Genomic DNA, 21,633 nt, shown 5'->3' with positions numbered 1-21,633 from the left:
TTAAGATGTCATTTGTGGCGACATGGTGCAACAGGCCTGATAAAAGAAGCACTTCAAGGAGGAACATAAGGCAGGGTGTGGCGTTGCAGATCTTATCTAACAGAAAGTCATTTGCGCTTCTCTCCTTTTATAGCCTTCTCTACAAGCTATTTCTCCTACTCATCTCCTTTTATATCCTTGACGCACACAGTCACTAAATTACACCAATAATGTGAGAATGGAAGCAGTTTAAATGTTCCCATTGAAATCAAACAAACAATCTGATTGGCTTTTTTGGCTCCTCCCCTTTTCTGAATTTGAACCCTAGTCACTTAAAGAGAATCCGATGTGGGTTTTAAGAATGCTATTAGGACACAGAGGCTGGTTGTGCATACCATCACCAGCCTCTGTTACTATACCGTGCACTCCCTGCGCTCTGCTGTCCCCCGCCCCCCCCCCCAATAAAACTACTGTGCTAGCGACATGCAGCGTGTCGCTAGCAGGCTGTTTACATCCAGGATGTCACTCTCTGCCGCTCCCCTGCCTCCTCTATAGCGCCGCTCCCCGCCTGTGTCCCTTTCCTCCCCACCTCTGTAAGCTGATTGGAGGATATGGACGCAGGCAGGGAGCGGCGCTATAGAGGAGGCGGGGGAGCAGCGGAGAGTGACCTCCTGGATGTAAACAGCCTGCTAGCGACACGCTGCATGTCGCTAACACGGTGGTTTTTTTGGTGGGGGGAACAGCAGAGCGCAGGGGCGGGGGCACGGTATAGTAACAGAGGCTGGTGATAGTATGCACAACCAGCCTTTGTGTCCTAATAGCATTCTTAAAACCCACCTCGGGTCCTCTTTTACGACTGACTGTACTAGGTTTGAGGCCTCTATCATTAACAATGTAAGAATGGCAGCAATTTAAGCATTTCCCTTGAAAATATCAATAGGTGAATTTTGATTGGCTGTTGTAGGCTCCACCCACTTTCCTGAATATTAACTGCTTGCCGACTGTGTCACGCCGATGGGCGTGGCCGCGGCGGCAGCCCCAGGACCGCCTAACGCCGATCGGCATAAAGTCCTTGGGGCTCGCAGTGCAGGAGATCACGTGCACGCTGCGCGCGCATCTCTTGTTAGTGGGCGGAGCTGTGCTCCGCCTTCAGTCTCCGAACGGCCATTGCTGCTCGGGAGACTGTTAGACGGCGGAAACGCCGTCTAATTACATTGTACAGCGATGCGATCTGCAGCAGCGATGTGCAGGGGACAGCCGTGTGACACGGCTGTCCCCATGGGACACTAGAGAGCGAGCGGCTCTCATAGGCAGAAGCCTATGACAGCCGATCACCGTTATTGGCTGGCTGTGGGGTGGGAGGGAGGCAGGGAAAAGAAATACAGCAAAAAAAAAGGCAGATTTATTAAAAAATACAACAAATATTTACACACAAAAAAACCAAACGCGCGGGGGGGGGGGGGGGGGGGACGGGGCGATCAGACCCCATCAACAGAGAGCTCTGTTGGTGGGGAGAAAAGGGGGGAGGAATCACTGGTGTGCTGTGTTGTGCGGCCCTGCAGCTTGGCCTTAAAGCTGCAGTGGCCTTTTTTTTGACAAAAATAGCCTGGTCTTTGGGGGGGGGGGGGGGGTAAAGCCCATGGTCCTCAAGAGGTTAACCCATGTCCCCCAGTGACCAACTTTGCCAAGTTTGAGAACCCTGCTATTAACAATGTAAGAATGGCTGCAGTTTAAATTTTCCCATGTAAAAATGTGGTTGTTGGCTCTGGCCAGTTTTTCTAACCTTGACACACAGTCATTCAATGACCAAGATTGTGAGCTTTAAGGTCCTTTGCATTAATAACGTGAGAATGGAAGCAGTTTATCAATCAAACAAATATGATTAGCTGTCTGTGGCTCTGCCCCCTTTTCTGAATTTGAGCCCCAGTCACGTAATGACTTACTAGGAGTAGGTTTGAGGCCTCTACCATTAAAGGAATTCTATCAAACTTTTACTTTTTCTGTGAGCACTTTAAATCAATTTGCCAACAACAGTAAGGATGAGCACAGCATATATGTTTGCTGCGCAGAGTGTCTTTGTCTTTCTCTAACTACTGTCGGCTGTCCCCTAATAAAACTGACGGCGACGGGGAATTGGGGCAGTCCATTATACAAGAGGGGAGCCTCTTGCTGAGTACAGCTGTGGTTTATTCTATTATGATAATATTACCTCCCCCCTCTCTCTCTCAGCTGCACTGGACAGATCATCCTCTATGCCCTGCCCCAGCCACCCACATTTCCTCCTGGCAGTGGGGAGGGAGTTGGGAATGGATGGTAATAAAACCCCTTTTGTGAGGGCTGTATATGCATGTTAAATAAAAGTTCAAAAATGTCTTATTTTTGCAATATAAAACATAAACCTGTGGATCACAGTTGGCCAGCTACTCACAACCGGCAGCTTCATTCATTCTCCCATTTATCTTAGTTCAGTTGATATAATCATTATGTCACCCTATAAACCAGAGAAATTAAAACATTAACTTCAAAGTCTGAAGGCAAACTCGGAGGGGAATTCCATATTACTTCAGACTTCTGCATGGTAGAGTTCACTAGTATAGTTGCATATTTGTGGTATTATAAGATTCTGCCCAACTAGATCATCTGGCATCCACAATTGTTCAGTTTCCTATTGCAAATCAGCAGTCAAATCCATACTTTCCTTTCCTTCTTAAAGCTTTGACCTTCCTGCCAAATCCATCACCGCTGACCTCCCAGTCCAACCCACCACCACTGACCCTCTTCCGCTCCACCGCTGATTTCCTTGCTGACTTCTCCGCTGCTGACCTCCCTGTCTGGCAGTAACATCGCTGCTGACCTCCTGGCCACTCCACTGCGGACCTCCCTGCCTGCCCGCCAACCCACTGATAACCTCCGGCCCCCCCACCGCTGATTTTCCTGCTGGCCATTCCTCTGCTGACCTCTGTCAACCCCACCTCCATGGACCTCCCTGCTGTCCACATCACCGCTGACCCCCTGATTGCTGCACCACTGCTGTCTTCCTTTCACAAGGGTATGTACCCCCACCAGCACTATAACACACCCCCACCTACAGCGTCGATCTAACTCTGGACCTAATTTTCTCCAAAGCCACCACCCTCACGAACCTGGACATCACTTGCAGAGAGATCTCCACAACCTCAACCCCATTGTATTAGCTGACCCCCTCCACTCCCTCTCTTCTTCCCTCCCCAGCCAAGTGGAAGTTTACTACGATTGCGACCTCTCAGCTGACTTAGATCATGCGGCACCCTTCACCTTTCGTACCAACCATTTCCCCAACCTTGGCACACCGCCCTCATGAGAAACCTACAAAAAGAGACCTGAGCAGCAGAAAGCAAATGGAAGAAATCCCGCTACAACCCCACTTGGAGTACAAGACCAAACTACAGATATTCCACACTGCATTCGCTGATAGAAAACAGATACTTCACTGGTCTGATCTGTGCTCAAGCCTCCAACCCATAACGCCTCTTTTCCACCTTTAACACCCCCAACATCCATCAGGTTCACCCCCTTCTTTAATACCTTCAAGCGAGGCCTCAAAACTCACCTTTTCATGCTTGCCTCTCCCCCTGCATCAGTATACTAATACACTCTCCTGAGTACCTTCTCAACAGGTGCACCTAATGTGTCTCTACCCTGGCCCATTAGATTGTAAGCCTCTGGCAGGGCCCTCCCCCCTAGAGTTTCCAGCTTGACCATGCACCCTCTCACGGACTAGAACGGACTTGAATTATTGCTACCAAAACACACTCAATCCCATTGCATGATCATGTTTTTTGTTTTATGCTCCTTGTTGTATGTTTTACTAAGTATGTCAAACATATTTATCTATTGTGCAGCGCTGTCTAATATATTGGTGCTTTATAAATACAATAAATAATAATAATGTTTGCTTTTGCTAGAAACTTATATTGTTGATCTGGTAGGAGACGTCATTTCTTGTTAATTATTAGCTAGGGCTAGTCTTTACAAAACAGATTACATCTATGTCGGTTTTACTTGTGCTTTGACAAGCTTGTTGATACGCAGCCATTATATCAAATGAACAGCAGACTCATTTAAAACTGGCTTTTCTGGATAATTGGATGACTAAGCCAAACAACACAAACTGAAAGCGATACAAGAGGCATTGCAGGCTATGGTTTGCTGGTTTGCACCAGTGCTACAAGTTAAAGTGGACCTGAACTCTTGTACAGGACAGAAGAAAAGCATAGAGAAATGCACATTTTATGTTTTTAGAGAGTTTAGCCCAGGCATGGGCAAACTTGGCCCTCCAGCTGTTACGGAACTACAAGTCCCACAATGCATTTGCCTTTATGAGTCATGACTGTGGCTGTCAGACTCCTGCAATGCATTGTGGGACTTGTAGTTCCTTAACAGCTGGAGGGCCAAGTTTGCCCATGCCTGGTTTAGCCTGTCTAATTCCCCCTCATCTGTGACTAATCACAAGTTTTATCTCAGCTTAGTCAACTGGCTGCCACTGCAAAGCAGCTAATTGGCAAACACAGGATGTTAACAATATGTCTGCTTCTATGAAAACAGGAAGTAGACACAATACAGGTTTATTGCAGGATTTGTATCTGCTGTAACAAAGAAATGTTTTTTCTTTAAAGGTTAGTATGTTGCTTATCTTTTAGAGCATCGAGGAAGTTCTGAATTCAGGTCTGCTTTAAAAGAAAACCTGACATATCAAGATGAAAAAAAAAATTCAGGTAATTCTAGGGACCCACTGAGAGAGATTCACTTGGCCCCCTATAGTTAACACTTCCTAATGCTCTTTGTCCATCATTCCCAGCACAGGTTGTAACTATGCTCAGTAGACTACTGTACTATTTTTTTATTATAAGCATCAGCTACCACTTGAGTCTCATTTCACTGCATATTTGCTGCAGGCAAGCAATACTACTGAAACCAAAAGTTCAACTTAAAGAGAGACTCCGGTGAAAATAACGTAATGAACAAAAGTGCTTAATTTTTACAATTATTATGTATAAATGATTTAGTCAGTGTTTGCCCATTGTAAAATCTTTTCTCTCCCTGATTTACATTCTGACATTTATCATATGGAGACATTTTACTGCTGGCAGGTGATGTCAGTGGAAGTAGCCGCTGCTTGCTTTTTTGGCAGTTGGAAACAGCTGTTATTTCCCACAATGCAACAAGGCTCCCACAGTGAGAGGGGTTTCACCACAATATCAGCCATACAGAGCCCCCTGATGATCCGTTTGAGAAAAGGAAAATATTTCTCATGGGAAAGGGGGTATCAGCTAATGATTGGGATGAAGTTCAATCCTTGGTTACGGTTTCTCTTTAAAGCAAACGTGAACTTGGGTATAAAATTTGAAACCAAACCAAACTGGAGAGGGTGGTACAAAGATCCCCAAAAAAGAGCAGACTGAGTGTCATGCTCTCACCTAGGCCTTGATCCGGCGATGTCCCAGTGGTCTCCGGGAGCTGGTGCGGACTGATGCCCGGCTCGCTACGTCTTGTTGTCATCTCTTTGGGTCCCGCAGGATTGTGTGGATGAGCTTCCTCTGTCATTGCCAAGCAACGGACTCTTGTCGTACACTCTCCGGCACCATCTTGAAACCAGGAAGTGATTGACCACGCCGAGTCAATCAATCAAGTTTTTACTGGAGGCGGGACTGAGCACTCAGTTGGCTGGCCAGTTCATGGGGACCCTCGGATTGGCTGCGCACTTGAAGGCCTGGGTGTGACTGAGTGCCGGGACGAGGCGTACTGGTCATCCCTCAGCTGAGCAGGGCCGTACCACACAAGGTGAAGACTGCGGAGAAGACTGGGGCATAGGAATTAGAGGCGGTGGATCCACTGAGCTATCACAATATAAGTTTCAAGAGTACCTAAATTATATATTACAGTTTGCTTTAAACCTAATAAGTTGCCAATATATATAAAATCACACATAATAAAGTGTGATTTTCTCACCCACAGGGTCCATTTTCCACATATGGTCTTCGAATCCCCTTCTCCAGTGTGAAATTGGGCCAGGGTGATTTTTATCTTTCCAAACCGTAGGTGCAAAGGATGCTTGGGCATAGGTGGGCTACAGCTTGCACACACCCAGTTCAGGAGCACTTGTCCTGTGCACTGGGTGTACTCACCATTATGCTACCCAATTTGTAAGGAGGCAAAGCACAGACTAGATTTTTTGGAAGAATTGAATAAAGACATTTTTACTATACTGTATACCATACACCTCTTAAACCCCATATGTTACTTTTGGTTGTGCTCTGTGTAAGAACTGGCATTTTGTTCAAATGCTTCTCACCGTGAGCGTTGTTTAATGCTGGTTCAGCACCCTTCTGCACTGGCCCTGATGGTACCCATACACAGTACAATAAAAACCTTTGATTTTCCCGTTTATTCAACCAAAATGATTGAATGTAAAGAAAGACAAAAATAATCTTTTTTTTAATCAAGAAAAACGAAAGATAATCCTGTTCTTTCAATAAAAATCCGATCGGACATGTTGGAAAAATCTTTATATTCAATCTAACAGATGCTCTTCCTGTATCAAACAATAACCAGTGTACGCTCACCAGATGTTAAGCTGCCTTCTCAGGATCAGCTAAAAGCTCTTCTGGCCCAGCCAGTAGTCAAGATCTCCTAGGCGCGTTCAGCCTCCTCTTGTATCCTCAAATCATAGGGGTATCAGGGCCGGTTTAAGCAACAATGGGGCCCCAGGGCAAAATTAACCTGGGGGGCCCCCCCAACATATACCCCGGAACAAAAATCGGCATTAGGGGACCTTTTTTTGCAGCTGGTATAGTCAGGGTGTGAAGTCCCAATCGGTCAGAGCTCCACATTCTGGCTATCCCAGACTGCATGGGGGACAAGGGGTTAAAAAGTTTCAGGAAGGGGGACCCCACATACTTTAAAAAAAAAAAAAATTCCCACACTCTAAACATAAAAAAAATTGGGAAAATAGGAAAAAATGCCAGGGATCTTCATACAGCCATATTGCGGCTGTATAGCGATCCCTGGCCAAAGCGCTGCGGCTGCGTATGGACCCCCTGGAAACCCCGTCAGGAAATTTATTGCGCTTTCATTTGATGCATGTAAAATTACACTACCGTTAGGTTTTGCTACTAAAAGTGACATTTACCGCATTTAAAACTATACTTTTTTCCTTCTAAACTTTAAAATCGATTTTCTCAAAAACTATAAGGTCTTTTTGAAAAATTGTTTTTTCCTCTTATTCCTAATTATCTCCTTAACATATCCTGCAAATTTAGGGTTTCTAACCATTAAAGTCGTCAGGTTTTTAAATGTGTTTTTTTTTTCCTTTGAAACTTTAAAATCGATTTTCTCAAAAACTATAAGGCCGATTTGAAATAAATTTTTTCCTCTTGTAGCCACTGGGGGCCCCTACAAGCTCTGGGGCCCTGGGGCAGCTGCCTACTTTGCCTTAATGGTAGCGCCGGCCCTGAGGGGTATGAAATAGAAAAGCGCTACAATAGTGTAATACTGTTTAATATCAATGTGGCTGTTCCACTTATCCAAACACCAGTGCTCCAAAAAGTTACTGAGACACCCCGTGCTCCTCCACCGTATGCTCAATGAAGCCTCTCACCAAATATCATGGCTGACCCAGCACAGACCAGCAATCACGCTTCACAGGCACTGTCAGCAATCCTCCTCCAGCATCAGTGTCCCTAAGACTCAAACAGGGACCAGCATAGTGTAAAACCGGTTTTTTATTTAAAACATTAAAAGAAGTGCACTCACAAAAGTCCAGTTTATATGCGCATATAAGATCTCCTAGAGCTCGTCTGGCGTCCCTCGCTCCTTGTAAAGTTATAACATAGCACTATTCACCCAGTGTGAAACTAGCCTTAAAGTATAACTGTCGAGCATAAAATAAAAAATCTATTTTTTATTTTTATCTGGTAAACAAGTAATAAGGATGCTAACCAGGCAATCCAAAACTTAAAATCTCTATTACTTTTCTTGTTGATAAATGATCATTCCCCAGGTTACCTGACTCTTATTTGGTACACACAAAATTTGGTACACAAAAAGGAAGTTGCAGGACATGCTGGGTTGTCCTTTTTTTTGCTTCTGTACTTCCCCTTTCCTTCCTGATCGGCTGAAGCCTTTTTCCCTCATGTTTTCCTTTACCACACCTCCGTTCCTCTCTGATTGGCCAATATTTCTCATGCTGAGACAATGCACTTTCTATAGTGAAGGGCGGCCAAATCCGGCAGAGGAGACTAAGGGAGGAAATGACATTAGAATTGGCTTCAAAATAGCCACACTTAAAATGGGAAATGCTAAGAAGGATTTTCTCTTTTTTCACTGTAGAAAAATCACTAAAATCAAAACGTGGACAGTGCAATACATGTTACGTAAGTAGAGCAAGTATTCATCTACTTATATATGTGTTTTTTTTCTGAGATAGTATGGCTGACAGCTCCTCTTTAAAGAAACCAACGACGTGTATAATGGGTGTACTTCTACTACTTGTCTGGTGCTTCCTCCAGCCCCATGAGGTGCATGGGCTCCCTTACCGTCCTCTCCGTCCTCTTCTTTAGCTATCTCCCTCCCCCCCTGCTAGTCTGCCTGTCTGCACCCTTATGAGCATGCGTAGCTCGACCGTGCGCACACTCCCCGTCACACTTTCGCAGCTGGAAGCGTTCTGCGCCTGCGCAGTAGCACGGGAGTGATGTGGGGGGTGCATGCGCACGTAGGGTGTGCATGCGCAGAAGCGCACTAACCACCACTGGCCAGATTACCGGAGTGGGGAAAACAAGTGAACGGCGAGGGAGCCCACCCACCTCATGGTGCTGTAGGAAACCCCAGGTAAGTATAAATACACCCATTATACACAATCAGCAGTTGGCTGATGGTGTAATGGTTAAGGGCTCTGCCTCTGACACAGGAGACCAGGGTTTCGAATCTCGGCTCTGCCTGTTCAGTAAGCCAGCACTAATTCAGTAGGAGACCTTTGGCAAGTCTCCCTTACACTGCTACTGCCAATAGAGCGCGCCCTAGTGGCTGCTGCTCTGCTCTGGCTCTTTGAGTCCGCAAGGAGAAAAGCGCAATATAAATGTTATTTGTCTTATTTGACTTCTCAGGTACACTTTAAAGTGTAAACTGATGGTAGAATACATTACAATGTTTCTGCTCTATGCTGAGATGATTCAGATCAGCAGAGACTTATGTTCCCTATCACAGAAAGCAGAGAGGGAGAGACTGATCCAGTGCCTGCAGCTACATACAGAATATACAGAAGATAGCCTGTGACTGAGAAGGTGAACTTCTGCATACTGTCAACACTGGAAAATCCCTTCCTGAAAACAGAAGTCAACTACTAACACAGCTCAGCCACTTCTGTATAAAAGCAGAAATAAAAGTGTAGCGATATACCGCAATTTAGTGAAAATGATAACAGCAATATTAATAACATGTAACACCCCCTCCCCCCCCCCCCTTTTTTCCCCTCTTCTCTTCCTCTTCTCATCTCCTCTGTAACATGGCAAGCATATATATACTGTATCTATGCTGTTTCTTTTCTTCTTTCTCTGCCTGAAAGAGTTAATATTCAGCTATGCAGTTTCTCTCCAGTCGGGACCCAGTTGAATTATAGCTTCCCTCACTGATAAGGAATTATAGCCATAAAACGCTTTGCTGGCAGAGAACTGGGCTTCTGAGAGCAGGGGATAGATAAAAAGGTCAGTGGTATATATAGTTTAGTTATGTGAGACAAGGGACAGACTTTGTCATTGAGCTGAGAGAAAACTATTATTATTATTATTGATTTATAAAGCGCCAATATGTTCCATGGCGCTGTAACAATAAATCGACTGTACTTTTTAGGAGGGGATCCTTCTCTTTCTCTTTTTTTTCTCTTTTCTATTTAAAAGGCCTCCCCACATAGGACAATTCATTATTTGCACCCCTTAGTCATATAAGAGAGTAGGATGATATATACAGAAATAGAGTTAACTGATCCTGGAGCTAACAGGTGGCATATGAAGAATTAAGGGTGTGTATTCTTTGATAGATGAGTGAATGAATTTTTGGTTGTGAATAATATACCAGTATTACAGGAAGAAGAAAGCACTCTTGTCGATCAAAACCTATTAACAAATGATCCATTATTTATAAGTGTTATTTGCCTCTTTATTGTTATTGTTTTTGTTTTGTGCTTTGAGACAAATATGCATATGTATGTGTTTTTTAATGGAAATTGCAAAATAAAAATAAAGGATCTTTAACAAAATAAGCAAAATTGAACTAAGGTGGATTGTTAAAGTCCTTTTGTAATGCGCTTTTGGTACTTGTACAGAAAAAAAATGTTTACTAAAAAAAGTTGTAATTTGCAAAGTAAAAAAAGAACTACCTGGTGCACCAATAGATTCTCGTCTCCTCCTCAGCAACCTTTAGCTGTCTGCTGGCTTCCCCTAACCCCAAGTTTGTGTGAGGCCACGCCTCCCTATCAGAATTTGATATCCTTGATAGGTTGTCAGTCACCGGGGAGATGTGGTTTCAGCTGATAAAGCAATCTCTGTCCCACTTACATTCCCATGTAACTAAAGGCATTATGGTTCACTAAGGGGGAGATGAAGAGCTATGAACTGGCGCATTAGGTATTTTTCCATCAACATTTCTGTAATAAGCAATGCCCTTTAGGAAAAATGTGCTGTCTGGAAAGCATGCATTTTATTTCAATTGGATTTAGTTTATATTTGTCAGAATCTGGTGGCCACGTGAGGACTAGCAGTATTCTCACCCTCAATCAGCTCCTGTGCCCCAATGTCCACCGCACTCTTCACCCTATGTGGAGCATCCCCGCTTGAACAGGAGGTGACCGAGTAGCACCTACATGACTTCGGTTACACCCAGGCCTTCTGTGCGCAAAGTATAGAAGCTGAGGGGAAGAGGGCAAATTATGCCACCAGAACTGCACAACCAACAAATCTGAAAGAGTTCAAGATAGTAGTATGCACTATAGCAGATAAGTTCAAGGCGAGGTCATACACGGCAGGTCAGAAAAGATGCGGTACAGATTCAGCAGGCAATAGAATATCCAGTAACAGTCCGATGTCATACACAATCCGAGAAGCAAAGTACAAGGGGTTAAGCAAGGCAGTGTCAAGGTAATTCCGAGTCGGTCCAGGCAGCAATCCAATCGTAATAGAGGAAACAAGCAATGGTCACAACAGATATCCATGAGAGTAAACAGCACCCAGCAGCAACCCTAAGGTAAGTGAAGCTATAATGGGCGGGGAACTCAAGAAGTGCTTATATGCAAAACCTAACTCAATTAGCCACACACAAGACCTACAACTCCCAGCAACCCCTGCAACCAGATCAGAGGAAATGATGTGCTTTGCATAAATGATTGCTCAGCTGAGCAATCAATATCGCCGCCGGGGAGCATAAGAGAGACCCTGAGCCACGCGCGCCCGCCTAAGGACACAGGATGGACGCGCACGATCAGCCACAACCGCAAGGATGTCGCTGAGGGAGGCGGAAGTAGAGCTTCGCCGTCGTACTGCACGGCTAATACCGCCCGGTCCGCCACCGGAACCACTGACAGGTACAAGTGTCACAAGCGTTACAATATTTGAATTTACAGAATTTAAAAGCTATGCAAACACAGGATTGGCTAGGGAACTTAAAAAACGGACTACAGGACCATCTGAGGTCATCTTCCATCTTCCTTGATCCTTATGTAGGAAATAACCTTTGAACAGGAAGTTGCAAGGTCTCCTGGGATTGTTGACCTGCCATTCAACAGGACATTTCAAGGTTTCCTGGGATTGTTGACCCATAAAACACAATGAAACCCACATGCGTTGCATTTTTACTTCCATTAATTTCGCACAAACATAAGTGCTAAAAAAGCGCCGCAGTCTCTGCAATTTCATGAAATCGCATAGCACCACTGTAGACAGCGCTTCTCATTATCCCTGCGGGAAACTTACGATTAAAAAATGCTTGCGATTCTAAAATCGTATCAAAGTGTAGCCAGTGTGTACAAGCTCTAAGGAAGCGTTCATGCTATGCAGGTTGCGTTGTGTTCCCGCTTGCGATCCCACTGCCCTTGCAATCTTATGGGCATGGTAGTAGTGTGAATTTTCAGAAGCCAATATTTCCCGAAGGCATCATCGCACAAAACAAGCTATGAATAACAAAAGGTATTAGTTCTGGTTCTGGATAAGGGATGATCAATGAGATGCAAATATTTCCAAATTCATTCAGATTTATGTACATTTTTATGCAATTATATACAGCTTGAACATGAACCAATCCATTTAAACCTGGGTAGAATGTGATTGGTCCATTTTCAAGCTGCATACAGTATATTTACATACAAATTTACATAATCCTGCATGAACTCGGAGATATTTGCATCTCATTGATCATCCCTATTCGCGATAAAGGAGCCGTCAACTCTTGATGAATCTCCTCTTTAAAAGATTTGCTTGGATCTAACGAATGCAAAGTGCACTTCCAGACTTCACAGATCATAAAATAACTATCAGCTTTGCAAGTTTGATTTTTATACTTTCTATTTATGGCCCTCCTGATGCAGCACTTGGTGAAATTCTCTGTAAGACAAATGCTGATGGGTATAGCCATGTCACAGAGCCCACACCAGTAATAATTCAGCGCTGCGCCATTAATAACCGGCGAGACGTCATGTTCATTGATCTCCGGGGGGAGCCGCTGGTTCATACGGCTGAGGATCTTTGGGAAGTCTTCTGGCTGCAGAGGTGAGTCACCAACATCTGATGAAGATAAACTCAGCCCCTGGGTAATGCTTGTTACACGTTGTTCTCCAGAGCCCCGGATCATAGATCACAAACTTCTAATGGCTCTGTGGCATAAAGCAGATGCTTCTTCTGCTGCTATCAATATTTCTGCCTAGCGGGATTCAGCTGCCCTTTCTCGTTTTACAGCAGGAGGAGTATCTGTGGTCATGAGTGTCACTGGGAATCTCAGGGCCTTACAGCAACATGTTATGGACCCTTCCAGGGCTGGGTTACTGGAAAGGCCACAAAGGCTCGGGCCTTTGTCAGCTGTAGCCCAAGGGGGCACCTGGACCTGAAATAAGGGTTGCTACATAACAAAGTGAAAGCTGCAAATGGGGAGCAACATATTAAAAAGAGAAGCTACTGCCCGAGAAAGCTGTATATGAAATAAATGGGCTGCAGTAAATGGATGTTACACATGGAAAAGTAGGATACACGTGGAATGGGAGGGGGGCTGCTGCACAGGGAAGGGAAGCCACAACATATTAGACCTAGGGGTGGACAAAGTATAAATCCAGCCTTGGACCCTTCTTTCTAATCAGGCATGGGGTGCTCCCTTATCACTGCTACTGTGTGGAGAGTGAGCGGCCACAGGGACATCTCTAACACAGACCACTCAAGCAGAAGTTGACTACAAAGTCAAGTTGTACAAGCTGACCAATCAAAGTGTAACTACAAGGTCATGTGACACAGACTGACCATCCATGGAGTGACTTCAGGACCATGTTACACAGGTTGACCAAATATTTACCTTTACCTAAGCGATTTGAGTCCTATGGGAGAAAAGCGCTGTAGAAATGTTGTTGTATTGTATTTAACCCAGCGCGTGGAGAACTGGGCAACAGGCCACTGCTGTGCTGGTTGGCATTCAGGGTCTCAACTCGAGTTGGCGTTTTTTACATTTTTTTGTCACTGTCTGCATTCTAGCCAATGGATTTTGCTCTCCATCAGCACCATCCTACTTTCCATCCTCTGCACCTTGGGCAGTCAACTGTTGAGCTAAAGGAAAAACATAATAATCTTGTCTAATTCAAATATTCCTTTTCCATGGGTGCTTTTGTAAAGAATAAAGAAAACCCTGATAATCCCTATGGAGGAGATGGACTTGTCCAAAACATTTGGATTTATCAAATATTTACTACCTACTGTCAGCGACAGTAACACATGAGAAAAATCATTTATAGTTCATTTTATACAGGAAGAAATGTACTTACTAACTATATGTGTCAATGTGTATTTTACATTTTACAATTTTTCACAATACTGTAGTGGTCTTTTAACTCCCATTGTTTATATAAAATGGCTAATATCCATAAATACAAAGTGATAGTAATACATAAAGCGGAGGCAGTATATTAGCGTATAAAGGCATCCAAAGGGTCACGTGTCTGTTTTAGAGCATGCACCACATACTAGAGTACCATTGAGCCCTACTAAACCAAGGGGTTTATGCATTATAGACCTCTCCACTGCTCCCACTTTGAATAAATTAACCAGGGATGCTGGGTCAATAGATAGTCTCCCCCCACTAATTACATGCAAAACACCCTTCTACACACCCAGCATGTTTCGCCCTTAAGATGAAAGCTTTGTCATAGATATACATATCATATAACAAGAAAGTGCAAAACAATATGACAGCCCATTGGTAGCAATTAGCTCCTCAATGAGCCAAATGACCTCTCTGTCCTCTCGGATAGTGTTGATCTTGAATTTTGCATAGCAGTAATTTTGCATCAAAATTCATAATTGTGATGCAAAATCGTAATGCATAATTTCGGGCAAATCCATAATTTCACACATAACTGTAATTAAGTTTCGTAATTTTGTGATTGTGGGTAATTATGCAAAAAGGCAAGGTTTGGCGCACTTCACACCCACTGTTGATTCATAAAGTTAAATATGCTTTAAATACAGTAGAACCTCTTTATAGAAAAACTTCAAGGGACCTGGCCAGGTAGTTTACAATATCTGAAGTTCACTACATCAGGATTAGTCATACATTATATATTCATAGAGGCACATGGCCGGGAAGCGGGACCTGAGGACTGAATTTACTATTGCCAGAGATTTACTTCATCAGAGTTTACTATAACGAGATTCTACTGTGTAAAGTAAAGGATCCCCCCTCTCACTACAAACCTTGCCGCCCAAAGTACCGCCTGTCCGGTAAGTGTAGATTTGTTCCATTGCCTGTGGTCATGTCTTTGCATTGTTCTAAATTGGGATAAGGTGATCAGTTTTGCCAATCAGATCCCAAGACAATACGAAAACAGCGATTTTTGTGGGTTCAATTATGTCTCTAAGAAAGATTCAAGTAACAGGCCCTCTATAATATACCATATCATACTAATAATAGCCAGAATGTTTTTGGCTTGGTTGGAACCAAACCCTCTGACACTTTTCATGATAAAGAGTGAGATGCCTAGGCTACTTAACACGCAGGGCTGAAGGCTAAAGACAAAAGGACCCAATCCCTTTTTTTAAAAAATTGGAAGCAGTTCATTCTTAAATGCTTGTTGTCATGTTAGTGCAGGACAGGCAGGCTCTCAGGGGACATTTTAAGCTGATGGAGTGGTATTTCATGGAGCAGTTGAAAGGCACCCTTGGAGCATTGGCAGTTTGTCAATACTTTAAGGTGTTGGAATGGGAACCTGGGAGGATTTAGGATATATTGTAGCTCAGGCTGCCCTGCCCTGGTGTTACCAAGCTATCTCACCTGGGAAGAAGATGTGGGACCAGCACAAGGGGGAAGAGAGGTGGGTAGAGGTATAACTAGAGGGGAGCAGCACCTATGATCGCGGGGGGGGGGGGGGGGGGCAGAGCTGTGTGGGAAATTAGTGTTAGGGGTGGAGAGGGGGTTAAGCAGGGGCGTAGCAATATGGGGTGCAGAGGTTACGACTGCATTGGGGACCTTTGGCCAGAGGGGCCCCGAGGGGCCCTCCCTCAACTGCAGAATTAGCTCTTTATTGGTCCTGTGCTCATAATAATCACTTCTATAGATACTTTGAATAGTAGGAATCATTAACAAACTGTTCCCCATCCCTTTCTTGCACCTCAGACACTATAGTGGCCATTGGCAGGTTTTAGTGCGCCATGTCGATTGTTATGTATATAGTTCTTGGGGGGGCCCAATGTAAAACTTGCATCGGGGCCCAGAGCTCCTTAGCTACACCACTGGGCTTAATGTTAGGGGTGGAGGGGGTTGGTGTTAGTGGTGGAGAGGTGGTGTTAGTGTTAGGGGTTTAGAGGGGGGATAGTTATAGGGGTGGAGAGGGTTGTTAGTGTTAGGGGTGGAGAGGGAGGTTAGTGTTAGGGGTGGAGAGGGAAGTTATTGTTAGGGGTGTAGAGGGGGGGGGGGGGTTTGGTAGGGGTGGAGAAGGTTAGTGTTGGGGTGGAGAGGAAGGTTAGTGTTAGGGGTGGAGAGGGGGGTTTGTGTTAGGGGTGGAGAGGGAGGTTAGTGTTAGGGGTGGAGAGGGAGGTTAGTGTTAGGGATGGGGGGAGGTTAGTGTTAGTCGTGAAAGGGGGGGGGGGGATAATGTTTGGAGAGAGACGACGTGATGAGAGAAAAATAATTTTCGAGTGGCAATAATGAATGAAGTGAGAGGGGAGGGTGGTCACTTGTTAGTTGGGGGACGCAAGAGGGAGGCAAAAAAAATAAAAAAAAAAAATAAAGATGGTGCAGAAGAAGAAAATAAAGCTGTTATATTTCTAAATATCTCATGGTGTCTAAATTGAGCTCCAATTCCTGCAGCTCAGTGAGCTGTGATCCATTGCTTTAAGATGAGCTGTAGGCTGCCTAATCAGATTGCTGCATCAGTCTCAGCTTCCCAGCAATAGCCCCATCATATTCTATATTCTGTAAGCAGCATCCATGCAGGGAATACCTCATTCACCTCAAAGCCACCTTAACCCTGATATTACTGTGTGAGGGAAAGGGGGGCAAAGGAAAGCATAAAAAAAAGAGGGGGAGAGGGAAGGATAGCAGGAGGGTGTGAAAGGGAGATAAGGAGTGGGGAACAGGGGAGGGGGAGATAAGAAAAGGCAGAGGAGGGGAGAGAATGACATAGAATGAGAGTGAAGGAGAGAGGAGGACGAGAGCTGAGGGAGGAGCAGCCTGAGATGAGGCTGTACTACATTCAGCACTACAGACAGAGACAGTGAGCAGCACAGACCGATAGCAGGCAGGAGAGGACGGCGGAGACTGACAGAGGGCAGGTGGACTGTACAGGACAAGGGGCAGCCTGACAGAGGGCAAGGGGCAGCCTGATAGGCACACACCAAGGCATCCAACACGGCACAGATGGACGGGGCAGCCTCATATGGAGCTGGAAGAGCAGGAGGGGGTTTTGACCCCATTGAATTCCTCAAGCAGCCCCAGACCATCCTGAGGATATTATCCTGGGTAAGTCTTCACTGATGCATGCCAGGGGCTGCCACTCTGCTGTTGGGGGAGGGGGGCTCTCTTTATTGGCATTTTGTTGGACCTCTGCTGTGTGTTGTGGCTGTAGGGCTGGAGAAATCGATATTAATAAATAGGCTGGTTGCTATTTATAAAGAGATTGCCCTATAGGTTCGCCTTTCATGGCAATGCCAGGGAGAGCAGCCACAAAGCTGGGCTTAGAATGTGTCATGTGGGCATCAAGGAGGCAAATAGCCTATGAGGGTATGAGAGGTCCTCACAGGGCCAACATTACATAGGGGACATCTTGTGTCAGGATCAAGTATGTGCAAATATATGTGTGTGATGATGTGTAATCTATTAAAGGTCCATACAGCTTAACACCTAGTGTCAGTCAGTATGAAACCTATACACACATCTCTCTATTATAATTATTATTCATTTTATTAGGATGTCATAAGCATTATACTATAACTAAAGCCTACACATACACCTAGGCTCCAATCAGTAATCTGGGTACCTTTATCCAGCTGGTGAATGCCACTAGATAGCCATTACTGGGGGCTTCACACATTAGTCTGTTTCACATATGGATGGTGGTTTAATATTTCTGTGTTATACTAAAATAAGGCTAAGATGATTGTGCATGAAAGAGGCTGATGGCAACCAGGTAAAAAAAATCAACATTTTCATTGGCTCATTCACAGGGGATGAGACCCCCACCAAAAGGGAGGAGACGGCTTCTGTATGCAAAGGTTGTCACTGTATGGATGGAGAATACACACACGCACAATGCTACGTGTTATCATCACCATACATACCACACACACACACATATACACACTCATACATACACATACACACACACACACACACACACTCATACACACACACACACTCTCACACATATACAGACTCAAACACATACACAACGTTTATATTACACTACTAACTACGTACATGACTATATTACACACACACACACATTTATATTACACTCACCACACACTCACACATTTATATTACACTCACTGCACAAGTTGCTATTCCTATAAAGTCTTTGTTATTCCAGTACATTATTAAGCAGAACATTAGTGATAATAGAGATGAAATGTAATGAAATCTGGGACTCTGTGGGCTGTTTTGCCTCCTCATTACAACTGACTGGGGTAAACCTGTTTGTTACCTTCTGTGGTGAAGGCTGCCATTTTGTTGGTTGGGTTGATTCTTCAGATAATACAGTCCATTAGTTGATTAGGAATTCAAGATTGCATTTGGTATGATTCAGTGGTTTTCAGAGATTGGAGATAATATAGCGGGTTCACCCACAATCCGGGCGATCAGCTTGCATTCAATACTTTCTGTTATGGCTATTTAGTTCCTACCAAAATCAGCATCACAGAATAGTTTGTAAAACTAGGAGGCTGACTTAGCAATATGCTGTGCTTTCCTGTGCCACTAGGCCCTGATGGCTGCCAGTAGTGTAAATGTATGAACTGTACACTTTAAGGCTTGTATCCAGGCAAAAATGGAAACTTTTAAACGTGGATATGCTTTAAAGGGGCAATAAAACCTATTCCAAGGATGGCGGTGGTTGTACATAACCAAGGGTTGGGTGTAGTTCTTGTGCCAGCCAAGGAGACTGCAGCTTATTGCAAATGGCTCAGGTATGGTCTCAGACATGCCCCTTGAAAGACACGCCCCTTGAAAGCCTGAACAGTAATGATGTCACAATGATTATATATACTGTATTGATATATATAATATATTTGAGTCTGCAGTTGTTATAGAGTTCAACTTCACTTGTGTGAAATATTTGCATTAGCTTGACTTGTGACTTTGCTTTCATTTTCGGCATGACATTCAGCACATACTGAAAGTAGCCAGGCATTTCCTGTAAATAAATGCAGTCAGTTAGACTCCTAACTATGAAATCAGCCCTGCTGAGTGTACAAGTGCCCTTTCTTCAGTAGGGAATAATGTCTAGTCCCTAATAATGAATGGCTGGGCTGAATCCCCCATGTTAGTTCCTTGTGAAGGACTTTCTATCGATGCCCAGAGCAACCACGCAAGCTAACTTTCTGACAAGATTAGCTGAATGCTTTTTTTCTGGTGTTATTCAAACACTACTGCAGCCAAATTTACCAGCAGGGCTGCCAGGCAACTGGTATGTATTAAAAATAAATAAATATGGCAGCCTCCATATTCCTCTCCTTTCAGTTGTCCTTTAACGAGAGCAGCTATGAATATTATATATTGACCCCAAAGTGACCCCTGATCAGTAATCCAGTAATAACGCATTGCCAATTTTACTTCATTGAAGAGATGTGAAACACCACAGCTGCCCATTGTTGTCATGTGCCAGAACATGCTCACACAATCGCTGAGCACTTTATTAGAAACACTGTACTCATACTTAGCTGCACATCCATTTGCCCTCAGAATAGCCTCAGTTATAGATGCTGGTAACATTCCTTATTCCGCTTCATGGTCACATGATTACTTCATGCAATTTCTGCAGAATTTGTCAGTTGTACAATCACGCTACAAATGTCCTGTTCCACTTTCAACACATCCCAAACCATGACAGGCCTGCACTGCTGGCACAAGTCAAGCCTTGTTCACATGCTATATGGTTCTCGACCAAGAATCAAGCATGTGTATGGCAGCCCCCAATCCCCCCACCACCACCACACCCCGCCCTCCCTGTGCGTCACATAGAGGTCAAACAATCCAGAAGGCCTACACACTCAGCTGAAGAATAAAGCTTGGTTTATTCACGTCGTGACAAAAGTCCATTCGCAAAACCGACATGTGAATCAACCAAGCTTTACTCTTCATTTGAATGTGTGGATCTTCTGGATTGTTTGATTTGCTACTACACTGGTCCAGTACCTTTGGAAAGGTTTGCGGCTCTTACTCTTGCTATTCTGACATAGAGGTCAAGAGTGCTGGAACATCTCAGTCGACTGAAGGTCAAGGGCATTGTTCCCCTACTTACCCCACCCACTCTGTTGTGTGTTGTGCATTATTCCTCCCCCCGCTCCATAGCAACAGTATGTGTCGCTAGACTACAAAACTCTACTTTGAACTTTTGCCCGAGGGGTCGAGTTCCTATGCCAGGGGTTGACAGTACACACCTTTAGGATGGCTCCATTGATTCATGCTATCGATGCAAAGCTTTGACCGTATCACCTATGTGCCTTAGCAGAACTCGAGGTTTATCATGACAGTGCAAGAAGCTAGATGTATGCTTGGCCCTTCATATAGCAGCTGGAGGGCTTGCTTACTCACCCTTCTGTAGATCACGCAGTGGCTGTATCTGAAAGTGCTCTCGGCACATGAGCTGGTCATCCAGTCATGTATCCTAATTTGTATAAGCAAGAAGTTTTAAATCAGAATGATACCATTTATTGGCTAACTAAAAATGAATAAAAATAAGCAAGCTTTCGGTCTTGCAGTCTTCGTCGGGCTTATATCCAGGATATAAGCCCGACGAAGGCTACAAGGCCGAAAGCTTGCTTATTTTTATTCATTTTTAGTTAGCCAATAAATTGCATCATCCTGATTTGAAACTTTTTGCTTTTACTGATGGCTAACACGGTACAATACCCTACTGCTACTTATTTGTATAAGCAAGACGATAGAGGAGTCGGGCACCATCCAAGTAAATTTTACTTTCGCAACTTTGCGCAAGACATACAAACTGCTGCTGAAGTAATGTGCATTTAACACCCAAGGGGAGGTGAAAGTGGGTGGTCTGGAGCAGCAGACACTTGCTCATGTGCTTTTGAATTATCAAGACTATGTATTTCCAGTCTTCATCTGTCCAGTTGTGCGCACAGCGTCCTCAGCTTTCTGTTCTTAGCTGGCAGAAGTGGAACCCAATGTGGTTCAATGTGTTGTGCATTCTCATGTGCTTTTCATCTCAGCACAGCTTCTTTGTAGCATTTATAACACTGATGCATTGTTGGAAAGCAGACAGAAGCACGTTAGTGCGTTCGGGGCCCTTTACTGTTGCCTTCCTGTCAGCTCAAAGCAGTCTGGCCATTTGTATCTGACTTGTTTCATCAAATGTGATTTTGTTTTTTGTTTGTTTTTCACATAGAGACTGTTGTGTACAGGAATAAACCAGTGCACCTGGCACCATTAATCATGCCACAGTTAAAAATCGCTGAGGACACTTTTGCCCTCCATTCTGGTATTTGATGTGAACAGTAACTGAAGCTTGCTAACCTGTATCTGTAGGATTTTATGCTCTGCACTGCTAACACATGGTTGGCTGTTTAAGCAGGTGTACAGATGCTCACAATAAATGCTCCTCAGTGTTTATAGAATAGTCACAGTGAAGGGGTGCTGCCTGCTGCCCTAACTGAACCTCTGCTGCCTCACTAGTCAGGACTGCTGCTGAGGTCTCCAGAGCTT

At 44.3% G+C, this 21,633-nt stretch overlaps 1 protein-coding gene across 1 annotated transcript in view; it reads left to right on the top strand.

Moving 5' to 3' along the window:
- The first annotated feature begins 16,913 nt into the window (after window positions 1–16,913).
- SYNGR3 (synaptogyrin 3) overlaps window positions 16,914–21,633 on the top strand; it is a 78,625-nt gene continuing 73,905 nt past the window's right edge. The window contains exon 1 of the mRNA XM_068244344.1: window positions 16,914–17,211. Coding sequence (XP_068100445.1) covers window positions 17,110–17,211 — 102 coding nt within the window. The 5' untranslated portion in view covers window positions 16,914–17,109. The remainder of the gene's footprint in view (window positions 17,212–21,633) is intronic.

Source organism: Hyperolius riggenbachi, chromosome 7, assembly GCF_040937935.1.
Source record: "Hyperolius riggenbachi isolate aHypRig1 chromosome 7, aHypRig1.pri, whole genome shotgun sequence".
Lineage (NCBI taxonomy): Eukaryota > Metazoa > Chordata > Amphibia > Anura > Hyperoliidae > Hyperolius > Hyperolius riggenbachi.
The sequence above is the reverse complement of the archived record's forward strand: the minus strand, read 5'-3'. Positions and strand labels throughout refer to the sequence as shown.